Source organism: Carassius gibelio, chromosome B5, assembly GCF_023724105.1.
Source record: "Carassius gibelio isolate Cgi1373 ecotype wild population from Czech Republic chromosome B5, carGib1.2-hapl.c, whole genome shotgun sequence".
Classification (NCBI taxonomy): Eukaryota; Metazoa; Chordata; class Actinopteri; order Cypriniformes; family Cyprinidae; genus Carassius; species Carassius gibelio.
Genome location: NC_068400.1, coordinates 28,348,518 through 28,363,045, shown reverse-complemented (window position 1 = coordinate 28,363,045; position 14,528 = coordinate 28,348,518). Strand labels below are relative to the sequence as shown.

Here is a 14,528-nt window from a genome sequence, read left to right as displayed (position 1 = left end):
CCGGAGAGCTGCTTTATAACAGGAAATCAAGTTATAATTCTAGCGACACTGACTCTGTATTTTCATGTTTAACATTGAAAAGCTTTCTATTGCATATTGAAAAGCTATCTATTGCATAAGAACTGTTATATAAATAAACGTGACTGGACTTTTCTTTACTGGAGTGCCTAGACTCTGGAGAACCTCAGAGTTCGTGCAAACATCCACATCGCTGTAATCAAATATGTTCTTAAGAGCTGCTTTTACATCGCGGTCAGTTTTTGTTGAGTTCATGCAGTTATTGAGAGGAAGGCGTGCAGTATATATTTACATATTCATCCAAGGTTCGGATCGGATCGGTTTGCCTCAAACTGAAGTGCTATCTTCTTCTTTTGAATTGAATCAGGAGAGTGTATTACAATATTGCGCTATAGCGTCACACTGGTCAAACTGCATTATTGGAGGCTTTCACATTAGGCATACGAGATCAAACCACTAACGTTACTCAAAAACATTTGCCGGCTTTTTTTTTTTTTTTTATCGTCGACGTTGTCGATAATGTCTAGTAATTGTTTCAGCCCTAGTGTAACGTTATATATATACTCAAGTCAATACTTTACAGAGAGTCGTGCGCTTTCACATCTCCCAACCGCTCAAACTCATCTATTAACGGTGCAGTAAACCGGTTACACAATACAAGACTGCAAAACAAAAGCTCCCCAAAACAGGAACTCTAAGAGAAATTAAAGACTTTGACTTAACACAAGAAAAACTTGAGATTTTCTTACCTGACTGGTACCTCTTGCTCTCCTTTGCGCCGTCATCAAATGCGTTGGAAATCGTCACTTCCGTTTTTTTTTTTAATTACGAAATTAAACACTTTACGTTAGTTTAACGATTGATAATTAAGTAAAATTGAAAATGAAACAGTTTAAGCTGATTAAGCACAATACAATTGTGTTTTGGCAGAAAACTAAATATATTTGTGTATTTTTAACAAAACAAATCTGTGTAAAACGAACAGTGCCACAAATCCATTTTTTTGAGTGTTCATCACTTCACTCATTGTCACTACTTAATCTAAATTATTTTTTATTTTATTGAAGAGAAGAAATTAGACGAGCTGTATTAAAACCTTGCGGTATATGCTGAGCCTTGCTTATTGACATGATTTACAAATTTGAAAATTGTGTGAATGTCTGCACCTGCAACTTTCAAAATGTGATTCTTTTTTTATTATTTTTATTCTTGACTGTTTAGTCGATAGGAAGAGATTCTTTGTGTTGCTTTAACTTGTCCTTTTTTTTTCCCACCAACTCTCCCAAAATCACATCCCTTTGAATCAGATGCCCAATGGAAATGGTCGCCATAACGTGTCCCCCCAGTACAGAACACACTCCTACTATTCTTCTTACCTGAGTCAGGGGCTCGGCACAACTGCATGTGTGCCACCCATCACCTGCCCTGAACCCAAAGCAGCAGGTCAGTCCCACACACACACATGCTCTTAGGGCCATAAACTTTTATCCAGAGATTATCAACAGTGTGAGCAAGTACATCTGAGGGAGGTTCATACTCCGAGTCAAGGGCACTGTAAAATTGATAAAAATAAATAAATTCAAAGGTAAAACTTTTATGAGAGTCATTTGTTCTGGTGACTTCAGATTTAAAGAGACAAGGACCATGTGCTAAGCGCTTCAGTCTTAGAACATAGAAATCATAAATTATATTTTCATATTTTTCCTGTACCTTTCACTTGGTAAAGCTATACAACTTTAACTGACACTATTTAAAATTATTTGTAGATTTTGAAAACAGTAATGACTTACTGTGCACCATTTTGAACCCCAAAAAAAAAGTGTTGAATGACGTTTTAGTATGATTATGGTCTTTCTGTGATCCACCATTCCCGTATACCTCCAAGCTTGCCACCTGCCCTGGCTGTTAATGATTTCTACATGCTGATTTCCAGTGGTTTCAACATGAGGGTGTCTGTCACCCCCACTATCACTGCAGGGGGTGTTATGTTCCATTATACGCAAAAGACTACATGCTGGGTGGTCCCATCTCCAAAACAAACTTGCTCAGAGCCCAGTGAGGAGTTTGCGGTCTATTATTTGTTTCCTGTACCTTTATACAGTACCCTAATGCAGGGTTTTTGGGGTCTGGGGATCCACTAGGGACTCGGAGTTATGACTTGTTACCATTGTTTTAGCAATGTCAAATTTAATTTAAGATCTAAAAAATAAAAATGTAAAAAAAATAAAAAATAATATGTACAGTGGTGCACCCTGAGCCAGTTGAAAATGAAAAAAAAAAAAACACATTAATGTCGGTTGAGATGTTAAACTAATGGCGATAAAGTTGTGGGTGGGAGATTATATAAATGTTTTTCTTCAGTCTTAAGAAGGGTTTTTTTTTCAGCATGCCTTTTTATAATGCATTTTAACTTAATGTTCTGAACATGGATGAGAATACATTTAATATTTCATATTATATATAAAGTCATTATTTGTATTTCTTTGCACACAAAAAGTATTCTTGTAGCTTTGCAAAATTAAGGTTGAACCACTGATGTCACATGGCTATGGCATGACTATTTTAACATATTTACAGCGTACTTATTTTATTGTTAAGTACTTGCAGCGTTTCTGTGCCTTGACCGTGGTAGGACCCTTGTTGTCTATAGAGGGTCAGAAATATCTTAGATTTAATAAAAAATATCTTAATTTGTGTTCCAAAGATGAATGAAGGTCTTACGTCATTGGAACGACAAGAGAGTGAGTAATTGACAGAATTTTCATTTTTGGGTGAATTACAGTAACCCTTAAATCAAAAACTGCTGTGGCGCATATGAAGCGCCATACAGTTAACCAATGCAGCAACATCTGTTGTCTTTATCACACTTAGACTTAGATTTTTCACACAGTAGATTAACCTGTATAATGTATGTAGCTATATTTCTTGAACTGGGATCATCTTAAATATTTGGAGACCCTGAATGAATCTTTAGTCAGCATAAACAGACTTTTTTTATTTTTATTATTTTGGTGAATGAAACTGTGCTAATAATTTTGAACATCCTTTTCCAATCCTTTGATTGGTGAAGATGGCCGGATGACACTGAGTGACCATCCAGGCAATTGTGACCCGAGTTTGATCCTTTACATGAAGTCTGCACTCCCTCTTTGCTCAGATCCCTAAACATCTCATGGTATTTTTAGTGCCATATCAACAACTTTTACAGTCAGACCTGATTAGCTGTCACACTCTGGATATTGTTCCCATAATTGTTGTGTTCTATATAACCTTTGTTCTGTTAGGAGATATTTAAAAAGAGGTACCTCAGTAAATCACAAGATTTTGAGTTTCATTATTTTCTAAAGTAACATTACAGTGAGATACAGTGCATTACAGTGTGGTTTTCAGATGACTTGTCTCTTGAGTCCTCTGCACTCTATCTGTGCCTCCAGTGCTTGTGCGATGTGCATTTATTTTCCCTAGCACTGGGGTAATCAGTTGGCCAAATATGAGGCCAAATAACCTTCAGGAGTGCGACGCTGTCCTTTCTGAGCGGCCCCCACAGCTGTCTCTGGAAAATTGCCTCTGGGGTTAGTGAGCGGGAACAAGTTAAGATTTACAAACAATGATGAAGCTTGTCATGCGTCTTTCTCCATCCGTCACGAGCGGCGGCCTGCCGGGGCGTCGAAGTGTTCTTCATAAAGCTCAGCTCGCTGTGAAATACGCCCCTGTGTGCTCTTTACTGCTGGAAGCTCGTCAGCAGCGCGCCGCCATAAATTGCCTGGGCCGGAGGTGACACTGCACTCCATCACCCGCCAGGGCAGCCTTACCTCCGCCTGCATCCGCCCCCACCCGCGGCAGCCACGCAGCCTGTGAGATGATGTGCCTGCTGTGAGTTATGTAGGAATTTCAGTGTTATACGAGACAGTCTATGGGTTTTACCATTTTCTCTCATGCTCTGTTTTTTCTTTCTGTCGTTGTTTATTATTGGAGGATTCAAAGTTAGTTTTGTTTGCAGGCTGGGCAAAGTTTATAGCTTTAGAGAGAGTAGACGGGGGCATTTTTTGTTTGTAAACAACCATATTTAAAGATTATATTGTATGTGGCATTCAGAATAAATTGTAAAAGCAGTGCTTTATTTAAAATAATCATTTTTAGTTGGTGTTTTTACATTGTAATTGCACAATCTTAAGTATTGATTAATATTAATTAAATTATTGTCAGCTGAAATTTAGGTTTATTTGGTTACTGTACTACAGTAAATACATTTAACATATGCAACTATGTCACCTTTTACATGGCACTATGGGTAATAGTGTTTTATTTAGCTCATAACTAATGCCATGCTATTCTTTGAAATACCTTCTAGAACCCTTTAGATATACAGTAGCATAATGCTCATTCAAGACCATTGAACATTTTAAATCATGCCTTGGCATTTTCAACTCATACGTCAATACTTTTTTCTTAGAGATTAAAAAAAAATTGTTGCTGTCAATCAGTAACGCTTTTGTTTGAATACAAATATTTATTTGCTGGTAACTAATTACACATTCAAGTCACATCGATACTTGTGGAAATCATATTTAATGTGCTTGTGACATATATTGATCAGTCTGATGCCGTTTACAAACCACAAATTTAATACATGTCATTCTTCTTAGTCAGAATGTGATATTGTTTTCAGAAGTGGTAGACCCCCCATTAAAAGTTCCAGGAAAAGACAAAATCTCCTAGGAGCCATCAAAGAGCTCATTCATTCTCTTTCGAAGCAAAATAACAGTGCAATAATGATTCTCTGCAAGCTTCAAGCACAATTGAGAGGTAGAGCTTGAGCAGGAAGAGGTGTAACGTTTCATCTGATAGAGATTTATTTATTTTTTTAACATTTAATCCATCCTGTTTGCATTATTTCTCTTTGGAACATGTATTGAACTCTGGCAAAGCCTGTGCTCTCAGGGTTAAGTGGGGTTACATGTGTCCCTTTATTTGGTTGTTACACTGTTTCACTGAGGGACAAGAGTTCAGAAGAAGCTGCATGCACTAAATGTATTGCTGATTTTAAAGGAAAGATGGTTAATTGCTGTATGATGTCAGGTGGATGACTGGATGGTTGTTATGTTGGCTATTGACAGTTTTTTTTATTGCAGATCAGTAGGAGAAAAGTTTTCTCTTTCACCACCTACACACAAAACACAGCAAGTACTTGATAGCTTTTGTAATCTTGACCATAAGTATATTAGCAGTAGAGATGACAAGGATGGATAATGTGCCACATAATGCTTTCCAAACAATTTGAAAGGAATCTGTAAAGCCTGACGTGTTCCATTCAAGTAAATCAAAGGCTGAATCAGTGGCCTGCAGGCAAAGTCTCTGGCTGGAGTGTTATTTAACCGTCAGTAACTCCTCCGTGTCATGCTGTCTTCCCTTCTCCAGTGCTGATGCTAAATGCTCAGACTTTTCTCTCTATGGATTGGTTAAATACCAGTGTAATTGGCTGCTCCAGGCTCAAGCACTGTTGTAATGTGTTGTACAACATTTCCATTAACACTTGCCCGAGGCACTGAGGAGATAAAATGGGTAATGATTGCTGCCAAAGGTTCTGCTCTCTTTAGCACTCTGTCTGTGTGAAAGAGAGCCTGGAATCTCAGTTTATATAGCCTACACTACTAGTTTTTAAAAGTTTATAGGGACTTGTTTTAAAGATGCATTAGCTTGATTAAGACTGACAGTTGAGAGTATAATGATACAAAACATTTCTATTTCAAATAAGTGCTTTTCTTTTAACCTATATGATTTTCACAAAAATACTGTTTTCATCATTGATAATAATAAATCAGACACCATATTAGAAATAACTTGCAAATGAAAATAACTTAATACTGGCTTATTTCCTAGATGTTTTAGAAGTTATTTGATATTTTTATCAACAAATTAAATATAATGAAAACATGCTGTCACAGTTGCTGCAGAGAGCTTTATTTTATGGGAATCTTTAGTTATTGAACCTTGTCTAAATTGTTAAAAGGCATATTTTGTGTCTTCATTGCTTGTGGTTTTAGTAACACTTTAATATAGGGACCAATTAGTCACTAGTTAAGCTAGTAGCTTATTAGCATGCCTATTATTAATATATTGGCTGTTTATAAGTACTTATAAAAGTTAAACTAAACATAAAATAAAAATACATCAACTTAATCTAAACTACCTTTGCTGACTATTAACCTGCAGACAATTAGGAGTTTATTGAGGAAAAAAAATCATAATTCATGTTTTGTTAATAGCGAGAATTGGACATAAAATAATTTTTACACACGTCTAAAATGTAGGTTTTTTTGTGGTAGTCATTGTTGACCAGAATGTTTTCTAAGTACAATCAGATCCATCCTTAACCCAGAGTGTAATTAACCCACAAGTTAATTCAGCTGAATCTATTAAGTCATTTATTTCACCCAGGGGGGCTTCAGTCTCCCTCCCAGCTGTGCTAACTGATGCCTGCAACGCTTATTCTGCACTTGTCATTATTTTCTCTCCTTTAAAGATAATGACACAAAATCCCTCAAATCATCGATCCCATGTCTCAAGTCATTATAGTATATCCATAATGTTTCGACGGAACCGAGCGCAGGCCGGGAGAGACGGACAGGTCATTTACAGGGACGGCAGAGCGCTGTATCAGTGCCAGTGATTTAACAGGGAGGAGGGCCTGCCAATTCTCTCAGAGACACTTTGAGTCTGGGGACAGATTGGGGAACAATACAGGTCTGGAGGTGCTTATGTGTTTAATTAGCCTCTGACCCTGGCATGATGCCTCCTGTCAGACGTTGCAGGCCACTCGTGCAGATCTCTAATAGACCGATAATGGGGACTGAAGTGTCCGATGTACTCACATGTGAACTGAATTTTCAGCAGCCAACTCCAGTCTTCAGTCTTACATGATCTTTCATTAATCGATTTGGTATTCTATTCAAGAAAAATTACATGAATGTGCTGCTTAATATTTTTTCAAAAACCATTTTTCTTTTCAGGATTTTTAATAAAGTGTTATTTTATTTTGCACAAATAAAACCGCAACAGCACTCGTATTTTCTTTCAAATCTAGTTTGATTTCTTATCCTTTTTTTTATTGATTTACATTATCTAATACACAGTGCACACTGATCAGTTCATCATTAAAAAAAATTAATGATAATAATAAAATAATAATCTGAAGGACCTTTGAAATATACACATAAATTATAATTTTATTTGTACTGGGTTTGTCATTAAGTGTTAAATGCTTCGGCGTTCACCTCCCTTGAGTGCTTCAAACTCCAGTGCCAATGTGATTATGAGTGAGAGCTCCACGTCAAGAACAACATCCGTCTCTCTGCAGCAGCCACGGCTCTTCACACTTTGAGGAGTCAGCAGCTGTTTAAAGTGCCGCCGCCTTGCTGTAGGCCTGTGTTTTCTGCGCCATTAAGTCCTGCCACGACTCTAATGATTGAGAGAGACGTGCATGTCATTCCTTGAGGGAGCTCCATCTCCCTCCAGCACATCTTCAGTCAGGTCATGTCGTACAGATGAGAGTGTTTGTTTCTGAGAGTGCTCATAGCTTTTGGTGCAAGCCAGAGTTTGGTCTGTTAGGTTATTGTCAAAGTGGTTTTCCAAATGAAGCACTCCCAAGTCCACCAGGCAAGGTTAGGAGTTTGCGTCACGTGAATGGCAAATGGTTACATACTGTAGCATAGGGATGCACTGATATTACAGTTCTCACTGAAAAACGATAACTTTATGGCTAATAACCACTAAATGACTGCTATTACACTTCTATACTATTTTGTCAAAATAAGAAAATAAAAAAACGAATATATATGTTTTATATTTATCATTATATTTGATCTTGTGCAGTATGAAATATCGAGATAAATGCCTAAAGATTAAATTTAAGTCCACTATTAGTGTTATTAAACAATTAAGCATAAAATGCCAAAGTATGAATGAATGAGCATGTTCATTTAAATATCCAATATCTAATAATATTGTTAAATAAAAAGTCTCTAATATCAGCCCCCCTTTTATCTTAAACGTGTCTTGTTACACAACTTTGTCTCTAATACAAATACCTGAATTTTTTTTCGATAGTAAGTTATCTTAAGAACTTGTTTAATGATCTAGTAGTTGTTTTTGAATTTTAAACACCTTGTTATTTTAATTAATTTTATCATGTTGCATTTATGCATCTGTTACGTAATTGGTTAACAAAATTTAAAATAGCCTAGTTAGCTGATATGGCTTTAAAATCACAACTACCTACCTGCTAATATCTTAATCCAATCTAATCTTAATGTCTTAATCTAATATCTTAACTCTGTTTAGACTGATTTTCATACTGATTCAACTGTGTTTAAGACTGATACAGTGAACTATTATTTCTATTTTTAATCAAATGTAAGCACGTGTGTGTGGGTGCATCTTTATACATGTTTGAGCATGTATGCCTGTGTGTGTGTGTGTGTGTGTGTGAGCGCCTGTATGTGTTATCTCTGTGCAACTCTGTGTGTTTATCTAAGTGCGGGCATTATTGGACCCTCATGGCCTAGCGCTGGCAGTATATGAGTTGTAGAAAGGAAAGGAAAGAGCTTATCCACGATAGATCAACCCTGAATTACCATCTTCTCTCACTTCTGGGCTTTTGTTCACTTTTTCCAAACTGCCTGAAATGATTGAGCTTCTTTCACCGGTTCCCCTCCCCTTTTCATGCTCTTTTTTTTTTTTTTAAAGCTTCCTTTTGTTAAACTATACAAAGACTGTTTAATAGTTTGGAAATCTAAGATAGGCAGTCGAACAAGGGTGAATAGGGCAAAAGTTCAGATGGGAGAATAAGCTTTTTTTTTTTGGCATACAGAAAAGTAAATCCTCTCTTGTTTCAATACTGTTTTGGACTTGACAGACATGTGATTTTTGGTAATTATTGTGTTACTGCCAATGTTTAGGAAATGTCTTGTTTGGCAACTTTGTGGAGGTTTTATAATAAATGTTATTCTTATGAAATATGTGCTATGCTGAAACGATTCTGTTTAAGCTGGTTTTAGCTGGTTTAAAATGGTCTAAGCAGCCAGCTGTAAAGTACGTAAAACCTCTCTTAAAACCAGCCTGGAAGACCAGCGCCTAAATTAGCCTGGTTCTTTTATTTATTTATTTATTTTCAACAGGATGGTGTAAAAAAATGTATTAGTTTGAGAGATATTTCTTATGAGTCATAATACAATAATGAATATACTGCATGCTGTATTTTACAAGTCAAGGAAATCCATTTACTTGTTTCATTATTGTTTGGTTTTACCTGCATATTTAAAGGCCTGATTGTGTGTATAACAGAGTGTTTATGGCCGGTCTGACATTAGTTTATATTAAGCGCTAATGCAATGATAATCAAAGGCAACGAAGCCATGACACAGAACATGTCCGCTTGCCAAACAACCCCACAGCTGATTTACCGTCCCTACAAACGACCTGTCCACTCACCCGCGAGATCTTCCCTTTAATTACACCATAGATTTCCCTCTGATGAACTCCCTCAGAATTAACACAGCCACGGCTAATTCCAGCCCCTCCTCTTTCCCTCTCACTCCATGTATTATTGTTTTACAGAGCGCCGGCGCAGTTTAGCTACACAAACATTAGTATTAACGATTGGCCAGTTTGGAATTGGTGACAAACTGCGGGCAGAGCACAAAGTTTGTAGCCTGAAACCAATCAGGAAGTTAATGAGGAGAAAAATTACTCCTTTTGGCCAGCACCCCTTAATTACCTCCACGCCAGAGCAGCGCAGAGGAGGAGAGGCAGATGGAAAAGAGGGAGGGCAGGTAGGGATGAGAGGCACAGTAAGATCCTTTATGCTCCTTTTCTCAGGTGATGAAGGTCAGGGAAGCAGATGAACAGGATTTGCGTGTCGCCCCTCCTGACACTCATAACTTTGATAGACTCGGTAGAGACTGTAATGTATTAGAATCATATGTATATTGAGATGAGCAGTGACCTGCTTCAATGCACAAACCACCATGTGTGTTTATAGGGAACTATAACTGCTAGTGTTTCGGTTTTACATAAAGTCATTTATTTAAGCAGATGATGGTAATCCAGTGTAAACCAGTAACTATCGGGGGTTTATTTAATGCGATATTTATATTTCATATTTACATTAATATGGTGCTGTTTTTTGTTGTGCGCACACGAGAAAGTCAGGGCAGTACAGACTTGTCCTGCGCTATATTTGCTCGATAGTCATGTGCTCACTCAGCAGGCTGTCTGCTTTAGTACACGTATCTTCAGCTTGAGTGAGTTTGCCAAAGTAGCCAAAACACTGCAGTGTGTGATTCATAAAAGCACTGTCTTTACTCTGTCTTGTGGAGAGCTGACAGCACTGCTCATACAGTTAATAGTTGCTGTTTGGTTTAACTGGAGAAGCTGATAATCTCAAGATAAGCAAGATAATGAATGCTTCAACATTACTCTTTCTACACTAACATTGTGTTCTGTTCAAAGATTCAGCTTGTTCAGATATTGTTTGTTGGCAAAGCTCAAAATGGTAAGTTGATAAAAGTAACTTTTAAATACAATGGCCTCCAACATCTTTGGACACTAATGTATATTTCTGAGCTGTTTTTACTATTATTTTAACCATCTGCTTTCAAAATGGTTTTTCAAAATGGTATTTTGGTTGAAGAATTGAGAACATTTTCCACAAAATATTAAGCAGCACAACTATTTTCCATTATAATGTTGAGTGTAATGTTGTTCATTGAACATTAAATCAGCATAGGAGTATCGCATCACAGTAATAGATTGTTATTTAGTATATTTAAATACATTAAATTGTAATAATTAAATAATAATAAAGTTTCCATCAAATAAATGCAGCGTTGCCCTCAAGTTCACACTAGAGTAAGCCCAGGTGTATTTTCAGATCTATTGTTTATTGTTGTTTATACCTTAACATTGAGATAAATGCCGCTTGGCTTGATATTTTGTTTCTAATCCAAAGACATTCAAACATTTTTATGTGAGGCTCAAGTGTCCAAATACTCCATGGCACCATTGTACTTTGTCAGTAAATGTGAATATGTCAGGAACCAAACGCTCATGTTACATGCATGCTTCAGGTTTCATGCATCACAGATGCTATAATCAGATTATGCTGTGGCACAAACGTTCTTCACTGATTAACAACAACAAAAAAAAATAGTTTATGTGTTGTGATCCATCTGATTTCAGTTTTCTCTGATGGATCTCAAGAGACAGTGTCCATCAGCTCAATGATCAACGCTGAGAACAGGCTGGAGTGTGAGAGCAGCTCCGAGTCTGGAACCTTCTCTGTCGACTCCATCATCGAGGGGCAAACCAAATGAAAAACCCTCACCTGCACCAATCTCCCATCTCATTGAAATGTTTCTGTATTTTAACTCAAAGTATTATGATTCTTAAAGCAAACCCTAGCTTATCGTTCAACAGTTTGTAGTTCCTACTGATCAGGTTGATCATTGTTGTGTTTTTCAACTTTTCAAGATTTTTATAGACATGGGTTGGTTTACTCTTAGTTTCTCAAGGATTAGACGTACAGTTTACAAAGCTGGTTATGTTTCATACTTTTTGATAGCTAATGCTGCAGTTTTTAATGATTAGAATGATTCGTTTCCACTCTTTTACACTAGTGAAAGAAAAAGCAGAGCACAACGCTTTATTGCGCTCAGTATTGCTGTCCTTGGCCTAATGGACATTCTAACTTCTTCCCATGACCTTCAGGAAGCAGAGTATATGAGCTCTTCTCCAGCATCTCCATTGAGTTGAGTTAGAAGAGATACTATTAAATTATGCTTCAATCTCACAGTGAACGGCTTGTTTATTTATGGCCATCACTAAAGAACATCATTTCACTTTTGATGATTTGCATCTACCGTGTTCCCATGCAGGATCCAGCTAATGTTCAGTACTCTTCTGGGCTTTCTTTGTATAATATGGAGCTGTGCCCTTGATATTAATGGTGTTGGCACAGATTGTGTCCTCAGTCAAGTCACAAATAAATGGTAAAGGAGAAGAGGGACACAAACCTTTGTCTATCCTTTTATGCTCGGTTTGTTGCAGACATATTTTGACTGCAGCATGTTTAACTAAAAATGATGACATTTTTCAGTTCTTTGATTCAATAGAAATGAGCCTTATCCATTTTAAATGCATTTTGGACATTTCTCAGTGTAATCAAATTTTTACATTGTATTTTTTGTTATAGTTGAGGGCCATTTAAGATGCTTGCAACACTATTTGTTTTGCACTTACATCGAGCTCAGTATTAATAAGTTGCTAACTGAGACTTCAGTACCCCTTTTCTAAAAATGAATATAAAATCTTGTAGGCATATACATACTGTATATTCTTATATTAATCAGTCAAACAGTTTTGATTTGGAGATTTTTGTACAATTGTTAGTTCACAGTTTGATTCATTTGTTTTTCCAGATGCTGGTTTTGTGTTAACATATTGTTGTGTTTTGCTCATGATGTGGTGAGCTCTTTTACACTGACACCATGATGTTACAAATATTTTCATTATTGTTATGATTATAAAACAATAAAAATGCTAATTTGCAGTGGTTGTGTGTTTATATGGTCTCATGTTCACTGGAAATAAAATTTCAGTCGTTTTTGATGACCGACTGAACAGCATGCCTGTTGAGAGCGCGTGATAAAAAAAAAATTTGAAATGAAAATAACTTGTATTTTCTTTGCTCTGCACCCTGAAAACATTCATTCGATTCTGCCCCATCTGCTGTAATCAATAACCTGACCATCTTGCTTTTTTTTTGTTTTGTTTTTTTTATTAAATGCACTTACTCTTAATTTCATCCCCCAGTGGTTTTAGTGAGAAGAATGTGGAGTTACCTATATGGCTTCGGCATTATAAATCACTTCTGGAGAGCAGATTGTACAGCAGTATCGATTGATCCTGATATATCACAGAAATTTACTGTCACTTCTGTTTTCAATTAAAGATACAATCAGTCAGATAATGACTTAATTGGATTTTACAGAAGATTGAGTTTTATTGTCCCGTGCTTTATGAGTTTAGTTAAGGAAGGCCGCTTTATCATAGGCTGTCAGTGCTGGGCTCTGCCGTGCCGCCGTGTCCTTCTGTTGCTGCTTCAGGTTTGTGTTCCAGCGACAGCCTGTAAAGTGTCTGTGGATTTGTTTTCCTTGAGCTGCTATTGTGCCATCAATCACACTGGCTGCATGAAAGATAAAGTCCCTGTCCCAAAGTCTCCGTGCATACTGGAGGGGAGGGGGGACAGGTGCTAGAGCTGCATCTTCTTAAGTCAGGGCTTTTGGATTTAAGAGAGGAAGAGGTCATCATAAAAGTGTTTGATGACTGTATGGTCTGAAACAAGGCCCGGTTTAATCTGTAATAATACATTTATTTGAATTGAATGCATTTTATTTCGAGGGGGTTGTGAAGTTAATAAAGAAGATTACTGGACAGTGAGAGAAGAATAGAAATTGCAACATTAATAAAACCTTGACAGTCAAATTTATGGAGAACATGCGATTGCTTGTTGTTTTGAAGCATTCAATATTACATATTTTACAAAAATCAGTGATGTAATTCCAAACCAAAAATATCACCATACTTGACATAAAACCATCTGTTTGGATGAATAGAAATAGTGCCTGAGTAAAATATTAGGGTTGCAATTTTATTTATTTATGTATTTTTATTTTTTGCCAACGTGTCAGTGTTTTGGGGAAATTTTGCATTACATCACTTGCTCATCAATGGATCCTCTGTAGTGAATGGGTACCGTCAGAATGAGAGCTCAAACAGATGATAAAAATACAACTCCAGTCCATGAATTGTCATCTTGTAATAAACACATCAGTCATCAAAGCATTTTTAACTTCAAAACTTTACTTATGGCTAAACTGTGAGTCCTCAATCCATAATATTATGATCTCCAATGAAAATGTCATAAGATAAATATTCACAGATAAAGCACCAGCAAAAACTGTTCTAAACAAATGCAGTGGGTAAAATAAGAATTGAACACATCACCATTTTTCTCAGTAAATATATTTCTAAAGGTGCTGTTAACCAGATGTTGGTAACAACCCATGGAATCCATACATACTAAGAAAACAGAAGAGAAGCTATGTGTAATCAAATGGAATGACACAGGGAAAAAACATTGAACACATGCAGAAAGGGAGGTGCAAAAAACAAAAAAAAACAAAAAAAAAACATGGAAAGCCAGGACACCAGCTGAAAGCTATCAGTAATTAGAAAGCAGTCCTACCCCAAGTCAGTGGAAATTAATATTCGCTGGTTCAGCCCCAAATGGTAGCCTATAAAAATGTTTCTCATTACCAAGGTGTCACACAAGAAACATCTTGTGATGGGTTAAAGCAAAGAGCTCTCTAAAGACTTTCACAACCATGTTTTTGCAAAACATACTGATGGCACTGGTTACAGAAAGATTGCAATACATCATTTCACCATAA

The 14,528-nt window shown here is 36.7% G+C and overlaps 1 protein-coding gene across 1 annotated transcript in view; it reads left to right on the top strand.

Annotated features, from left to right (window-relative positions):
- LOC127957031 (doublesex- and mab-3-related transcription factor 1) overlaps nt 1-12,625 on the top strand; it is a 28,307-nt gene extending 15,682 nt beyond the window's left edge. Inside the window, exons 4-5 of the mRNA XM_052555364.1 lie at nt 1,326-1,461; nt 11,257-12,625. Coding sequence (XP_052411324.1) covers nt 1,326-1,461; nt 11,257-11,390 — 270 coding nt within the window. The 3' untranslated portion in view covers nt 11,391-12,625. The remainder of the gene's footprint in view (nt 1-1,325; nt 1,462-11,256) is intronic.
- The last annotated feature ends 1,903 nt before the right edge of the window (nt 12,626-14,528 follow it).